The 17,002-nt window shown below is 33.8% G+C and overlaps 1 protein-coding gene across 1 annotated transcript in view; it reads left to right on the top strand.

Annotated features, from left to right (window-relative positions):
- NAALAD2 (N-acetylated alpha-linked acidic dipeptidase 2) overlaps nucleotides 1-17,002 on the top strand; it is a 63,483-nt gene that overhangs the window by 14,154 nt on the left and 32,327 nt on the right. The window contains exons 5-11 of the mRNA XM_045790754.2: nucleotides 636-761; nucleotides 2,461-2,647; nucleotides 6,077-6,170; nucleotides 7,204-7,302; nucleotides 11,052-11,137; nucleotides 11,422-11,541; nucleotides 11,652-11,734. Of these exons, the coding sequence (XP_045646710.2) occupies nucleotides 636-761; nucleotides 2,461-2,647; nucleotides 6,077-6,170; nucleotides 7,204-7,302; nucleotides 11,052-11,137; nucleotides 11,422-11,541; nucleotides 11,652-11,734 (795 nt within the window). The remainder of the gene's footprint in view (nucleotides 1-635; nucleotides 762-2,460; nucleotides 2,648-6,076; nucleotides 6,171-7,203; nucleotides 7,303-11,051; nucleotides 11,138-11,421; nucleotides 11,542-11,651; nucleotides 11,735-17,002) is intronic.

Raw genomic sequence — 17,002 nt, 5'->3', positions numbered from 1 at the left:
TTTGACTATTGGAAGTCTTCTGTGGTTCCATATAAATTTGAGTATTATTTTTTGTAGTCCTGTGACAAAGGCTGTTGGCATTTTGATAGGGATTGTGTGGAATCTGTAGATTGCTTTGGGTAGTATGGACATTTTATTGATATTAAATGGTATTCCAATCTGTGAGCATGGAGTATCTTTCCATTTATTTGGAATATTTATTAATAATAAATATTATTTATTCTTCAGTTTCTTTTATCAGTATTTATATTTTTCAGGGTACAGGTCTTTCAACTCCTTGGTTAAATTTATTCCCAGGTATTTTTATTATTTTTGGAACAGTTATAAATGGGATTGTTTAAAACATAGTAGGGATTTTTGAAATGACTCTTTCCTTTGGCTCAGTATATGCTGGTAATCTCTTCAAAACAGAACACACTGTTTTAAATGTTCTGTATTGAGATTTTTTCAGTCTTTCAAAGTATCGAAATATTTTTTAAAAACTTATACAGAATTAGCACATGTCTGTTTTTTAAGGCCAGTCCAGGAAAGATAACTTTTGATGATGTGGTATTGTGGAGCGTACTTATTCTTGGGTTTTCTCTTTAATGGTAGCAGTATTCTGTATGTTTTTAAATTTTCTCTTTTCTTTACAGGGGGATCTTATATATGTGAACTACGCTCGTACAGAAGATTTTTTCAAACTGGAAAGAGAGATGAACATCAACTGCAGTGGAAAGATTGTTATTGCAAGATACGGAAAAATCTTCAGAGGAAATAAAGTATTGTATTGTCTTTTCTAGAGAGAGGAGGATAGTGTATATCTTCTAAATGTAAATGACCAACTTGTGTTCTGTTTTCCAGAATTACCCCCATATATATATATATATACATATATATATTTAAAAAGTCTTCCAATTTGCATGGTTGCACAGGAAATCCTGTTTTTATGTTACCTCACATATCTATAAAGGGAAGTTACTTTTATTACAGAAACAAAATTTGCTTTTTAAAATTTTTTGAGGGAAATTTTATATAAACTGAAAACTGAAAGCTCCCCTACATTACCCGTTTTATTTGCCCAGACATGATCAATCTTCACAGCTTTTCTTAGACCTAATTCTGTGACATATGAATATAAATACCTTTTTCTATATACTAATTTATGTATATCATACATTTTTTACAAAGATGGCATCATATACTATATATACCTTTATTTTCTCACTCAGCAATAATACATAGGTATTCCTCCACGTCAAAACACTGAGAGTTGTATAATGTGTAGTTAAGAGTATAGGACTCTAGATCCATACAACATAGATTCTGGTCTAGTCTAGGCTCCCTGTTCTCTAGATCTTTTACTGTGAGCAAGTTATTTAATCTTTCTCTGCCAGTGTTTCCTCATACATAAAGTGGGAATGTTAATAATAGCACTAATCTCCTAGAATCCTTAACGAAGATTAAATGACTTGATGTTTGAAAGCACTTACGATAGTGCCTGGTACTTAGTTAATTCTATATAGCTGCTTATTAAGTAAATACCTTGTTATTTTGGATGTGTGCATGATACTTTGTAGAAGTGATAAGCAGTTTAACCATTCCTATGTTGACAGATGCTTGGCTTGAATTTATTACTATTAAAAATAATTCCATTGTGAAAATCTTTGTCCGTATGCACTTGAACATTTATGTGAAGATTTTTGTAGTATGGATTCCTAGAAATTTAATGGCCGAGTCAACATGTATATTCTTTCAGAATTTTGGAAGGCATCATCAAATTGCCCTTTAAAAAAAAGTTGTGACAGATTGTACTCCCATTCATATTATAAGAATGCTTTCTGAATATTGCAATGTGTTTTAGTTAATCAAGACTGTTGGTTATCTATCTTCTGCTACCAAATTTCTGGTAGTGAATGCAGAATCTTACAGGAAAGATTTTCCTATTTGTGGTTAGTTCGAATTGTTAGAAAATGTTTATAAAACACAGTGGGCAATTTTTCACATACTCTGTATAGAACTTTAAATTAGTTTAGTCCCACAAATATTTATATGATGTGCCAGACGCTGGAGGGTGGATAGTTAAAATTGAACAAGACATGGTCCCTTTTATCAAAACACCCTCAGTCTAGCAAGGGTGAAAGATATTTTAAGGATATTTTAAAATACTTTGACCCATCCTATAACAGAAATATGTACAAAATAGAAGAGCTAGAAAGAAGGGAGACATTAATTTTGCAGTTTTAGTGACAACAGGAATGTTTCACAGAAGAGACGATAGCTTGTTTGGAGTTGTATAGAATAAATGAGAGTCGTTAGCTCCCCCAGGAGAGAAATTGTATTCAAGGCATAAAGAACTGACTGTGTAGCAGCATGATAAAAAGCAGGGTCTCAAGTCCCGTACGTTATTAAATTGATCTTCTCTTAGATTAATTAATCATCTGCCACGTCTACATTATGGATTGCCCATTGCCCCTGCAGGTTAAAAATGCCATGTTAGCAGGAGCCATAGGAATCATCTTGTATTCAGATCCAGCGGATTATTTTGCCCCTGCGGTACAGCCATATCCTAAAGGATGGAACCTTCCTGGAACTGCAGCACAGAGAGGGAATGTGTTAAATTTGAATGGTGCTGGGGACCCGCTCACTCCAGGCTATCCAGCTAAAGGTAATGGATGGGCCTGTCATGGTTCACCCATTTTTGCAAAATCCTACTTGCCCTTAAAGAAGACGTAAAAGCAAACATCTACAGAATAACTTTAAAACTATATGCTATTACAATTTTTTGGATTGGTATTGCTAGGAATTAAAAAGCATTTCCCATGTATTACTTTTGTTTCAAATTTTCATGAGGTGTGGACATGGAGAGGGAAGGGTCAGTTGAATTTCTGCTTTTAGCAGAGGTGCAGAAACAGATCCCCATACCCAAAGTAATACTGCTTTTACCAAACTAGAACTTCGGTTTTCTGAATTGCTTAGTGATTTTATCCTTCTCTAGATATCATACATTTGTATTTTTTTTCTAAGTACCAATGAGTTTTTGGGTGTTGTCGAAACTTTTCACATTTTACATGTTAAACGTTTGTGTAACAGCCTCCACAATTAAGATAATGAGCATATCCATTACTCAAAAAGTTTTCACTCATCTCTTTGTAATGCTTTCCTCTCCAGCCCTTCCTACCCAATTCCTGCCAGTCCCTAGTCCCTGCCAGACCACTGATCTGCTTTCTGTCAGCATAATTGTTTTGAGATCCATCCACATTGATGTCTGTGTCAATAGTTCATTCCTTTTAATGCTAAGTAGTATTTCATTGAATGGATACACTACAGTTTGTTTATTCATTTACTTGTTGATGGATGTTCGGATTGGTTTTCGTTTGGGCACTCTTATACATAAAGCTGCTTTGAACAGTTGTATACAAATCTTTGTATGTACATATGCTTTTATTTCTCCTGGATAAATATATAGAAATCGAATGACTGGATAATATGGTAGACACATATTTAACTTTTGGAGAAATTTTCAAATTGGTTTCCAAAGTGGTTGTACCATTTTACATTCCAGCAACAGTGCATCAGTGTTCCAGTTGCCAAATCCTTGCTACCTTTAGTTTGGTCAGTCTTTTTAATTTTACATTGTAATATATAAGTAAATCCTCCAAGTTACTTTTTTTTTTTTTTTTTCAGTTTTTGGGGCTATTCTAGGTCCTTTCCATGTGAATTTTAGATCCAGCTTATTAATTTCCACTGACAAGTGTCCTGGGAATTTGACTGAGATTGAATTAAATCTAGAAGTCAATTTGGGGAGAATCGACATCTTAAAAAATAATGAATATTTTAATCCATGCCCATGGTGCAACTCTCCATTTACTTAGGTATTCTTTAATTTATTTCCACATGTTTGCAGTTTCATTGTATGGATTGTGCACATCTTATTTACCCATACGAGTTTCCTAGTTGTATGCTTTTTAATAATACATTTTAAATTTCAATTTCCATATGTTCAATGCTAGTAAGTAGAAATACTTTGTATTTGTAGAAGAAATACATCAGTCTTGAATCCTGGAAACTTGTTAAACTTACTAAATAGTTCTAGTAGGTAGTAGGTTTCTATAGCTACCATCAGTTTTTACATAGACGATCATGTTTTCTGCAAATATGGTTCTATTTCTTTTTTTCTAATCTGAATGCCTTTTACTTTTTAAAATGTGTTTGCCTTAGTATACTGGCTAGTATCTCTTGTACATTGCTGGAAAAAGGTGTTAGAGAAGATGTCCTTACCTTGTTCCTGCCTCAAGAAGAAAAAAAATCCAGTCTTCCTCTGTTAAGTATGATCCAGCTGTAGGCTTTATTTCAGGTTGGGGGAGTTTACTTTTGTCAGGTTGGGGGAGTTTACTTCTGATGGGCTAAGAGCTTTATCTTTGCATATTTACCTAGGAATGTGTAATGAATTTTGTCAAATGCTTTCACTGAGTCTTGAGATGATACTAAGTTGTTATATTACTTCTGTTAAATTATACTAATAGATTTTTGAATGTTAAACCAACCCTCCCATCCTAGGATACACTCTACTTGGTCACAATGCATGATCCTTTTCTATGTTGTTGGTATATCATTGAACTTAAAAATTTTGTTAAGCATATCTGTCTTTAGTCATGAGGGATATTGGCCTACAGATTTATTTTCTTGTACTATTTTAGTTTCGTTTTGGTGTCAGAGTAATGTTGGCTTTATGTGCTAAGTCGGGAAATATTTCATCTTAGTTGTTTTGTAAGAGTTTATATAGAATGAGTGATTTTTGCCTGTAAACATTTGGTAGAATTGCCTAGCAAATCTGAGCCTGAAGTTTAGTTTATAGGCATGTTTTTAACTACAAATTTAATTTTTAAAATAGGTGTGTGGCTATTTAGGTTGTCCGTTTATTATCCAGTGAGCTTTGGTAGTTTATGTCTTCCACTGATTTTGTCCATTTCGTCTAAGTTACATTTAATAGAGTTGTTCATAATATTCTCTGTGTGTGTGTGTGTGTGTGTGTACGCACATATGCACGTGCAGGTACTAAAGTGATATTCTGTTCTTTATTCCTGATCGTGGCAATTTATCTCTCTCTTTCTTTTTTTTCCTGAACTGTCTTGCTAGAGATTTATCAGTTTTATTGATCTTCTCAAAGAACCAGCTTTGGATTTGATTCATAATTGCTACCATTTTTCTGTCTCCTATTTCTTATATTTCTGCTCTGATCTTTATTATGTTCTTTCCCTGCTTATTTTTGCCTCATTTGCTCTCCTTTTCTATTTTCTTGAGGTAGAATCTGATGTCATTTGATTGAAATCTTCCTTTGTTTCTAAGATAGGTGTTTCAGTGCTATACAACTATTTTGGCTGAAAGCCAAAGTCCTAATGAGATTGTAAGTCTGACAGTACTTTTCAGTCTTCCTTTAAAGAGAGTATTGTTTTGGATCTTTATGATTCCCAAGATCTCATAAATTCCCTTTAATTTTTTTTTCAGTTATACCTAGTTTCAGAATTCGGGACACATTTTCCAGGCAACTAGTTAACTGAAGCTTCCCTAAGAAAGAGTCAAGATATCTTTGAGGAAATAAAATATTCTTGTAAAATTCAAGAGAATTACATGAAATGTCAAAACAAATTTGGAAATTTATAATCCCCATAGTTGATTTTACATTAAAATTTGATTTAATTTCTTACTGTTGAATTAAATAAGCCATATTAGGGGTGCCTGGGTGGCTCAGTCGTTAAGTGTCTGCCTTCAGCTCAGGTCATGATCCCAGGGTCCTGGGATCGAGTCCCACATCAGGCTCCTTGCTCAGTGAGGAGCGTGATTCTCCCTCTCCCACTCCTCCTGCTTGTGTTCCCTCTCTCGCTGTCTCTCTGTCAAATAAATAAATAAAATCTTAAATAGATAGATAGATAGATAGATCAGTCATATTAGGTAAAACAATCATTGGCTTTGGAGAATTTTAAATTTTGATATAATTTCAAATGTAGTAAATCTGAGATAGTAATAAAAGAAATTTGTTTATACCCCTTGCTCAGATTTTTCAGTTGTTTTCATTTTATGCAATTAATTTCTACAGAGTACACCTTTAGACTTGATGTCAAAGAAGGAGTGGGAATTCCCAAGATTCCAGTACATCCTATTGGGTATAATGATGCAGAAATATTACTACGGTATGATTTTCTATTTGGATATGAGATTTAAGATATTTTACACTAATGTGTCCACTTTCTTATCTAAAACCAATGTAATCTAATTATGTTAAAAGTAAAGTCTGTTTGTATACTTGAAACCAGTGTTATATGTCACTTATATGTCAATAAAATTTTTTTAAAATTAAGGAAACAAAGTAGGAAAATTAGTTTAAAAATAAGTCTTTTATCAAAATATTTCCTGAAGTAGGAATAACAGAGTACACCAAGAAATGGCAAGAAACCATTAGTCTGCAACAAATGAAAGTCTGAAGTGCAAAACTGTGTCCAAGATAAAAATGCTGATTGGAGATTTGTCGAATAGTTAAATTTTCTTTGATATGCATTTGATGTTTAAACTTGACCTGTATTTTAAAAATCTTACAGTGCCCACCACTTATTAGACCTGTGAACTTGGACAAGTTATTTAATCTTTCTCTGATTCAGTTTCCTCTGTGAAATGACGATAGTAATTGTTTCTCCCTGATAGGGTTATTATGAGGAGGAGATGAGATCAATTTAAGTGTGTAAAGTATCTAGAATATAGTAAACATTTAATTAATGTTTGCTCTTCTTGCATTCTATTACTGATGTTCTTTCACAAATCTCCAGCTTTTATTTTTTTAGATGTCTGTACCAATACAATTTAATAATTGCTTTATGAGTGCCTACTAGGTAATCAGTCATGAATTTCCTATTTTTACTGTTTCTTAGGTCTGATGATTCCCTACATAAGTAAAGTGAAAAGTAAGGAGGCTGATGTTTCACATTTTCTCTCCCTATTTTTTTTCCCCTAAGCTCTCTTACCACAAACATACTAAGTACTTCATATATTTCAATTTTGGCTCTCTTGCTAAAATGTAAGTTCCACTAAGAAAGGGAATATTAACAGTACTTGGCTCATTAAATATTTGTTAAATGTATGAATGAAATATCTCATTATCAGATATTATGATTTCTTCTAAGAAATTGTGATGCTCAGCCTTTTTCTGTCATTTTCATTTTCTCTCAACAGTCACATGGGAGGTACCGCTCCGCCAGACAACAGCTGGAAGGGAAGTCTTAATGTGGATTATAACATTGGGCCTGGCTTTGCAGGGCATGATTCCTTCAGGTAATTTTATATTATTTTAGTAGACTGGAAAAGTTTTATATGTTTAATGGGAAAATATCAAGATAACTGTTCTGCCAGGTATATTTTGCTTGTTTTCTTCCCTCATTTTTCATGGTGAACAATTGATCATTTTATATCACTTAAGAAGTACTTATAGGATGATGTACTGAATTCTTCTTCCAGTAGAGAGATCACAGCATGTGTTTTATAAAGTCTTAAACATGACTATATTTGAGTTTAGGTTTAACATTTTAACTTTCTTCTTCACCCAAAGTGTTAAAACAATGTTTCAGATAACCCAGTATTTCAAATGTATAGCATTTTGAACGTTACCTTAAGGGAAGGAGTACAAGAGAAGAGAGAAAGGAGCTCACATTTATTGATCACTTACTGGGCAGGTGGGTTAAGTGAGTTAAAGCGGGTAAGCACATAGCTATCGTAAGGCTCAGTGCATTAGCATTAGCGCTGTTGTAGAGGAGGGATCTCAGAATATTTGTTCTATGAGCTTAGTATTACAGAAAGATTAAGTTTTCCACTGGATCAAGGCAGGCAGGAAATACTAACTGGAGAGATCAACTTGCATAGAATTGTGAAAGAGCCATGGCATGATTTAGAACTTTAAGTAGTTTGATTTGTCTGAGGGAGAAAGGAAAATTGAACACTGTTCAATCAGAATATATAGCTCTTTTGATTAAACCAAAATTAGTAGCTCAGTCTTATTTGCTAACACTTTACATTAACAGTGCAAACTTGGATTCTTAGTGTTTTTTTAGTTTCTGTAAGAATGTTTTTTCAGCACGTTTAAAGTATTAGAAATTCAATGTTTTTATTTTAAAGGAATTTTAGGAATACTTTGAGTGCTTATTTATCTCTGTAACTCAGAACAGAGTTACTTGAATATAAGTTTATTATCTACAGCAGCAGGAAAACTTAACATACACAATGAAAGATAAAGGCCTTTCTGATTTAGAAAGAAAACATAATGACACAGAGAACAGAGAAAACATATAGCTTCCGTTCTACAATTTCAGTTCAAGAGTAAATTCAGAAACGTACAAATCCCTTTGTCTAGATATCAAAAAGTTGTTCTCCTTCACCATGGGCACAAAATTCTTAATTGACTTGAGCTGAAAATGGACAAATACACAAATAAAAATCTCTTGTTCTTTCTCACTAAAAAGAGCTTTTGATAATCTATTAACCCATTTATGGAGATTCTGTCATTTTTACCCAGATGAGCTGTCCAGATTCTGTCATTTCTCACCCAAAAGAGCTCTTTATAATTAATCCATTTGCAGAGATTACCAAGTAGCAAGACATAAAACCAAATTCCTAATCATTGCTGCCACCAATAAGGAATAATTTACCTGCCATAAGCAAACTAGAAATACAAAACACAAAATCAGTAGGAGAGATAGTATAAAGTTAGAAGTCCACAGAAAGAGAGACAAACCAAGAAACAGACTCTTGAACTATAGAGAACAAACTGATGGCTACCAGAGGGGAGCTGGGAGGAGGGTGAGTGAAATAGGTGATGGGGAGATTAAGAGTATATTTATCGTAATGAACACTGAGTAGTGTATAGAATTGTTGAATCACTATATTGTACACCTAAAACTACTACAACACTGTATGTTAACTATACTGGTGTTAAAATTAAACAATAATTAAAAAGAGATACAGAATCAACAGTGAAAATTCGGTCACTGCTTCTGTTTTATCTCAGAGACAAAAGAAGACACGTCTGGGTTTAAGCTACCCATACCTGGTTCTATGAGGTGAATCCATTATACATCTCAGTGGGACTTCCAAAAATGATAAAGGGTGATTTTTTTTTTAAGTTAAACCATGTTTCTCGTACAAATATAAAACGAACGTGTCAAAAATTTCATTTAATTCACTAATTAATAAGGGAACCACAAAGGAATTAAAATTGGTTCAGAGGAGAATTCAGTGATGATACCAGAAAAAATCAGTGCATCACGAATGCTGAAATGGAAGTACTTACTTAATAGCAGAAATCTTGTTTCTTCTACCTTGAATCAGTTGAACATTCACGAGACAGATTGTATATTTCAGCAGATGTGGTATTTCTACAAGTTAACTTTGATGTCTACAGAGTTGTGAAATATTCTAGTCAAAGGCAGCGATAGGCAGAGGTAACTCATGGATGAGCTAAGGCCTTTCTCACTTTTTCCTTATAAGAGTGTGTTCATTCATTTCACAAATATTTATTGAGCATTTACTATAACCCAGGCACTGTTCTGCAAACTGGGGATTCAGCAGTGAACAAAACAGACAATATTCCTTCCCCTGTGGAGCTTACATTATAGAGTTCATGTTATTTGGAACATGCGTTTGAAGTGGTAATAGAACGAACAAATAGATCCTCTTTTAAAAACTTCTGGAGTCAATGATTCTAAAAACTAGGAAGATGTAAGTATTAAATATGTGGGTGGGCTCCTCTGAGGATCTGAACAGGTAATCTATGTTTATTTTCAGGTTTTGATTAAAATAGATTTTTTTTCCTCATTCCTTATTTGTTAACATTCTTATTTTCTTCATTTAATGACATAATATCAGTGATTCAGGGTTTCTTACCAATAGATCTTAGGCTCATATTTTTAGAAACACATGCTAAAAATGTTTCTGCTTTATTGTTATTAATTTTTATCTCTCAGTAGCAAAATAAATCCTTAATGTCTTAAAATGTAAAAAAATACCCATTAATTAGTTTTTCCCCAAAGGCGCTTCTGTTGAATGTTGCACATGATTTAAATATGTATTCAGAAGCACAATATACTCATAGAAGGGAAAAATCAGAATCTGCACTTAGCAATGTACAGTTTTGACAACCTCTTAGTTCTTGCATTCATAAACCACACATTAGAAACTGCTGGGAGTCCTCTCCATCCACCCCCCAACAGATAAAGATTCATTTTGTTTCCTTGTGAAAGGGAGACTCAGCATTTTCCCATGTCATTTTGGATTCATAGAATGTGAAAGGCTTTTTTTTTTTTTGACTATTTGAGCCTGACTGTATTTTCCCTTGAATTATAATTTGGTTAATTATATTTCATGAATGGATATTTTTAAAAGGCTGGCCCAAATGAGAATCAACAGTGATGGGCTAGAAAAGTTTCGTTATGTAGTTGTCTGGTACATTCTAGCAGGTGCTTCCCAAATTCCCATTTCCTTCCCAAATTTCCCATGTTTCTTGTTGGTGCCGCTCAGCCAGCTATTTAACAATGTAACAACATTCTGCTTTCACAATCTTGAAGAAAGTCACTGACCAGCAGGAATTAATGTAAATACAAAGACATATTTTAAAAATGCTTATTTGTCCTTTTGTACATAATTGTCTGCCTTCCTTATTTTTATAATTTATACAGTGTATTGAAAACTTTTAGAATGAATACCCAAGACATTTTGAATAAGAGTATTTTGGACTTTAAATAAATATCAACGATACAGCTGTGAGGGAGGAATAATAAAAATATTGACATTCAGTTTTTGAAATCTCACTTTAAGCGTGCTTAAGTACTTAGGAGTAAAATGCATTAACCATTTATAAATTGCACACATCAACAGTGTTAATGATTATTGAATTTAGGTTGTGGATATATGGGAATTCATTGTCCTATTACACAGTTTTCTGTAATTTTGAGATTTTTCATAATAAAATGGTAGAACAAAACTGTTAGATGTAATGATCTGTATGAAGTAATTTATTCCCTTTGAAACCCTAGGAAGGTAAGAATGCACGTTCATAACACCAATAGAATTACAAGGATTTACAATGTCATTGGAACGATCAGAGGATCTGTGGAACCTGGTGAGTCTGAATGTTTTTAAACACTCATTTGTACAAAGATTAAAAGAGTAAGAGAAAACACACTTCAGTCAATGATTGATTTTTTTTCCCCTGACTGATGTGAAACAGCTACATTTGGGGAAAAAAAAAATTATACGACTCTTAAAAGAAACCTCGACCTTATAGTGTTGATTTTTTTTCCTATGGAAGAAATGCAACCAAAGGAAGTTTAATTTCCAAACCTAAATCGGAACTATTTGTAATGTATTGAAAGTTGTAGTTCTTTTGAACATGTTATTTTCCAGACAGGTATGTTATTCTGGGAGGTCATCGCGACTCCTGGGTGTTTGGAGCTATTGACCCAACCAGTGGGGCTGCTGTTTTGCAAGAAATTGTCCAGAGTTTCGGAAAACTGATGAGTGGAGGTAAATAATGTTTCTTTGGTAGGTGATGATGAAAAGTGAGTCACTCAATTGTCCTCTATTTTTAGGCAGGTATACCTAATAATGTATGTTCACATTATGTATGATTGCAGGCTGGAGACCTAGAAGAACTATCATTTTTGCCAGCTGGGACGCAGAAGAGTTCGGGCTGCTGGGTTCCACAGAATGGGCTGAGGTAAAAATGACCAGAGGCTCTTGTTACTTTCTTGGTCAACAGGAAACACTACGTGTATTTCCGGATGAGCACAGATCAATTCCATTATCTAAAATGCTTTTAATTTGGAGAAAGACTCAAGAATTTAAGAAATAGTTTGTTTTTACTTTCACATTAGTTTGGCAAAGCAGAATAACTTCTTAATTACTGGGCCAAAACCAGATTTATTTTTGTCAAAAAAATTTGGGTTCTGTTTGTATTTGTTTTATGACTAAGTAAAATTTGTAAGCTCAGGGAATAACCAAAATTAGCAAGCTTTTCTGACTAGAGGATTGGCCTATGTAAAAATGGATGCAGATCCTGGGAGTTAATTTTCAAGTTTTTGAAGTTTCCTTGGAGTTCTATTTACGAAAACCTATGGTGCTTTTACCTAAGAAAACCTAAGGTGACTGTATTTTGATTATAGTTTTACATTTGCAGATTCCATATAAATTGCAACCATAGATATATTTTACCTTCTACAAAAGATGTGCTTGAGTGTTGAGTAGAAGATACGTTTTGTAAATGGAATTACTGTAGTAAATTGCCTTTATAATTTCAGATATTAATTTTTTCTTCAGATGTGGTTGATTTTCATGTTACACTTGCTCCTAATGCTTTATCTTTAAGTGTCTCTCCTAGGCCCCCTTCTTTCATCTTCTTCCCTTAGCCTCCCTATCGGTAACTAAGTTCTTTAATGTACAAGGTAAGGACACACATTTTGTAAAGACACGTGCACTGTATAAGCTCTACTCTCCCGGCACCATGGATTTATCTTTTATGAGTTGCGATTTGATAGCATTGTTTTAAAGCATGTTATACACTTCTTGTTATTATCTAGTTTTTAAAATACTTTCCTCCTCACTCATTTCTTCTAACTTTACTTTAAAATGATAATGTGAATGAAATAAGTATGGGAGTAAAATCACACACAGTTACTTGTTTTCTGTCACTTATCCCTATATTCAGTTGACATTGCAAAGTTTTATTATCGTATCAGTAATTATGAACATGCATTTTGGAAGTAGATTATTTAGATGAATCAAATTCCCTTTGCTTTTAGAAATGCAAATTCTTGTGAATACATGTATATATAAATAGGTGTGTCTGTTTCTCTAATTTTAGCAGCTTAAAGAACAAAAAATCTAAGATAAAAAGTAATAAATATACTTTTCATTAACCTAAATAAATCTGGGCTAGAATCAATTTCAACACTTTACAATTTTCGATCATATTCAGCAGCATACTTTCTTTAAATATAGTTAAGGAATCATCTTTATTTCTACTAAAACTGTGTTGTCATGGAAACTCTGATGCTGTATGTATCTGTAACAGGGGCAACTACCATCTGGCCATTGTGGGCAAGTGACTGAAGATAGGCAACAGTTCTCATTTGTGCCATAACCATGCACAGCTGTAATTTTTTTTATTATAATCTTTTTAAAATTTAACTATAGTTGACAGAAAATATTATATTAGTCAGGTGTACAAATTGTGGATTCACAGTTTTATATATTATGCTCACTACAGTAAGTGTAGTTACCATCTATCATCATATAAAGTTATTATAATATTATTGACTATGCTGTACTTTGCATCTTCGTGACTTACTGTTTATAACTGGAAGTTTGTACTTATTAATCCCTCCACCTATTTTGCCTGTCCTCCCACTCCCCTCCCTCTGGCAACCACCAGTTCTCTGTATTAGCTTTTGTTTGTTCATTTTCTTTCTCAGATTCAACATATAAGTAAAATCATATGGTATTTGTTTTTCTCTCTCTGACTTATTTCAGTTAGCATAATACCCTCCAGGTCCATCTGTGTTGTCACAAATGGCAAAGTTTCATTCTTTTTTATGGCTGAGTAATATTCCAGTGTGCACACACATTTCCCCCCCACACACTCACACCACATCATCTTTAGTCATCCATTGATGAACACTTAGATTATGTCCATATCTCGGCTATTGTAAATAATGATACAATAAATATAGGGGTTGCATGTATCTTTTTTAATTAGTGCTTTCATTTTCTTTGGGTAAATACCCAGGAGAGGAATTGCTGGATCACATGGTAGTTCTAATTTTAGTTTTTCAAGAAGTCTCTACACTGTTTTCCCTGGTGGCTGCACCAATTTACATTCCCACCAACAGTGCATGAGGGTTCCCTTTTGCCCACATCCTTATCAGCACTCATTATTTATTTTTTGATACTAGCCATTCTGATAGGTATGAAATGATACCTCATTGTGGTGTTGATTTGCATTTCCCTGGGTAGTGATGCTGAGCATCTTTTCATGTGTCTCTTTGTCATCTGTGTATCTATCATCTTTGAAAAAATGTCTCTTCAGATCCCCTGCCCATTTTTTAGGTGGATTATTAGGGGGTTTTTTGGTGTTGAGTTGTATCAGTTCTTTATATGTTTTGGATATGAATTCCTTATTAAGTACATCATTTGTAAATATCTTCTCCTATTCAGTAGGTTGCCTTTTTGGTTTGTTGATTTTTTTCTTTTTTCTTTTTTTTTGGCTGGGCAAAAGCTCTCTGTTTTGATGTAGTCTCAGTTGTTTATTTTTGCCTTTGCTTCCCTTGCCTGAGGAGACAGATCCAGAAAAATATTACAAAGGCTGATGTCCAAGACATTACTGCTCATATGTTTTCTTAGGAGTGTTATGGTTTCAGGTCTTCCGTTTAGGTCTTTAATACATTTTGAGTTTATGTTTGTATATGGCGTAAGAAAGTTGTCCAGTTTAATTCTTTGCATGCAGCTGCCCAGTTTGCTCAGTACTGTGTATTGAAGAGACTGCTTTTCCCCATTGCATGTTCTTGCCTCCTTTGTCATAGATTAATTGCCATAAGTGGGTTTATTTCTGGTTCTCTATTCTGGTCTGTTGATCAGTATGACTCATTTTTGTGCCAGTATCATACTCTTTTGATTAACATAGCTTCCTAGTATAGTTTGAAATGTGGTATTATGATACCTCCACGTTGGTTCTCTTTTCTTAAGATGACCTAGTTTTTTATGGCCTGTTGTGGTTGCATACAAATATTAGGATTATTTGTTCTAGTTCTGTGAATAATACTATGTTACTGGTATTTTGATAGGGATTGCAGTGAATCCGTAGATGGCTTTTGGTGCTATGGACATTTAAAAATATTAATCGATTCCACCAGCATGGTTTATCTTTCCATTTGTTGGTATTATCTTCAGTTTCCTTTGACAATTTTTTATACTTTTAGGGTACAGGTCTGTCACCTCCTTGGTTAAATATATTCCTAGGTATTTTATTCTTTTTAGTGCAGTTGTAAATGGGATTCTTTTCTTAAACTTTCTTTCTGCTACTTTGTTGTTGGCATATAGAATCAACCTATATCTGTATATTAATACTGCATCCAGCAACTTAATCATTTATTAGTTCTATTAGTTTTGTGGAGTTTCTAGGGTTTTCTGTATATAGTATCATGTCGTCTACAAGTAGTGACAGTTTTACTTTTTCCTTACTGATTTGGATGCCTTTTCTTTTTCTTGTCTGACTGCTACAGCTACGACTTCCAATGCAATGTTGAAAAAGGTGACAAGAGTGAACATCCTTGTCTTGTTGCTGATCTTAAGATTCTTACAACCCTGGTATAAGTCCCACTTGATCATGATAAATAGTCCTTTTAATGTATTATTGAATTTGGTTTCCTAATAATTCATTGAGACTTTCTGAGTCTGTGTTCATCAGGGATATTAGCCTATAAAATTTCTTTTCCTTTCCTTTCCTTTTCTTTCCTTCTTTTCTCTCTTTTCTCCCTTTCCTGCCTTTTCTTTCTTTTTCCATGTGTCTTTATCTGGTTTTGATATCAGGGTAATTCTGGCCTCGTAGAATGAATTGGAAGCTTTATTTCCTCTTCTATTTTTTAGAGTAGTTTGAGAAAGAGAGGTATTAATTCTATCTGTGAAGCCACTGGGCCTGGACTTTTGTTTGTTGGGTTTTTTGGTTATGGGGTCTGTGTTGTTACAAGTAATTGGTCAGCTCAGATTTTTTTATTTCTTCCTGATTCAGTTTTAGAAGATTGTATGTTTCTAGAATTTTACATTTTTTCTAGGTTGTCCAGTTTGTTGGTGTATAATTTTTTATTAATAACATATAATGTATTATTTGTTTCAGGGGTACAGGTCTGTGATTCATCAGTCTTAGACAAGACACAGCACTCACCACAACACCTACCCTCCCCAAAGTCCATCACCCAGCTACCCCATCTCTCCCACGCGCCTCCACTCCAGCAACCCTCAGTTTGTTTCCTGAGATTAAGAGTCTCTTATGGTTTGTCTCCCTCTCTGGCTTCGTCTTGCTTCATTTTTTCCTCTTCCCCTATGATCTCTGCCTTGTTTATTGAATTCCATATATCAGTGAGATCATATGATAGTTGTCTTTCTCTAATTGACTTATTTCACTTAGCATAATACCTTCTAGTTCCATCCATGTGGTTGCAAATGGCAAGATTTCATTTTCTGAATGAATATTCCATGGTATATATATATACCACATCTTCTTTATCCATTGATCTGTTGATGGAAATCTGGGCTCTTCCCATAGTTTGGCTATGTGGACGTTGCTGCTATAAACATTGGGGTGCATGTGCCCCTTCGGTTTACTACATTTGTTTCTTTGGGGTAAATACCCAGTAGTGCAGTTGCTGGGTTGTAGGGTAGCTCTACTTTACAACTTTTTGAGGAACCTCCATATTGTTTTCCAGAGTGGCTGCACCAAATTGTGTTCTTCTAGGTTGTCCAGTGTGTTGGTGTATAATTGTTTATAGTAGTCTTTTATAATCCTTTGTATTTCTGTGGTGTTAGTTTTAACTTTTTTCTTTCTTTCTGATTTTACTTGAGTCTTCTTTTTCTTGTTGAGGCTGGCTACTGGTTTATCAGTTTTGTTTATCTTTTCAAAGAACCAGCTCTTACTTTCATTGACATTTTCTCTAAGTTTCTATCCCATTTATTTCTCCTCTGATCTTTATTATTATTTCTTTTTATTATTATTATTTCTTTTTATTATTATTTCCTTTTAATAATTTTGGGTTTTGTTTGTGCTTTTTCTAGTTCCTTTAAATGTAAGGTTAGATTGTTTGAGATTTTTCTTGTTTATTGAGGCTAGGCCATAATGTGTAGCTATAAACTTTTTCCTTAAAACTGCTTTTGCTGTGTCCCAAAGAATTAAATCATTTCCATTTTCATTCGTCTCCAGGTATTTTTTTATTTCCTC

Source organism: Ursus americanus, chromosome 16, assembly GCF_024610735.1.
Source record: "Ursus americanus isolate L20-20 chromosome 16, mUrsAme1.1.p, whole genome shotgun sequence".
Taxonomy (NCBI): Eukaryota; Metazoa; Chordata; class Mammalia; order Carnivora; family Ursidae; genus Ursus; species Ursus americanus.
The sequence above is the reverse complement of the archived record's forward strand: the minus strand, read 5'-3'. Positions and strand labels throughout refer to the sequence as shown.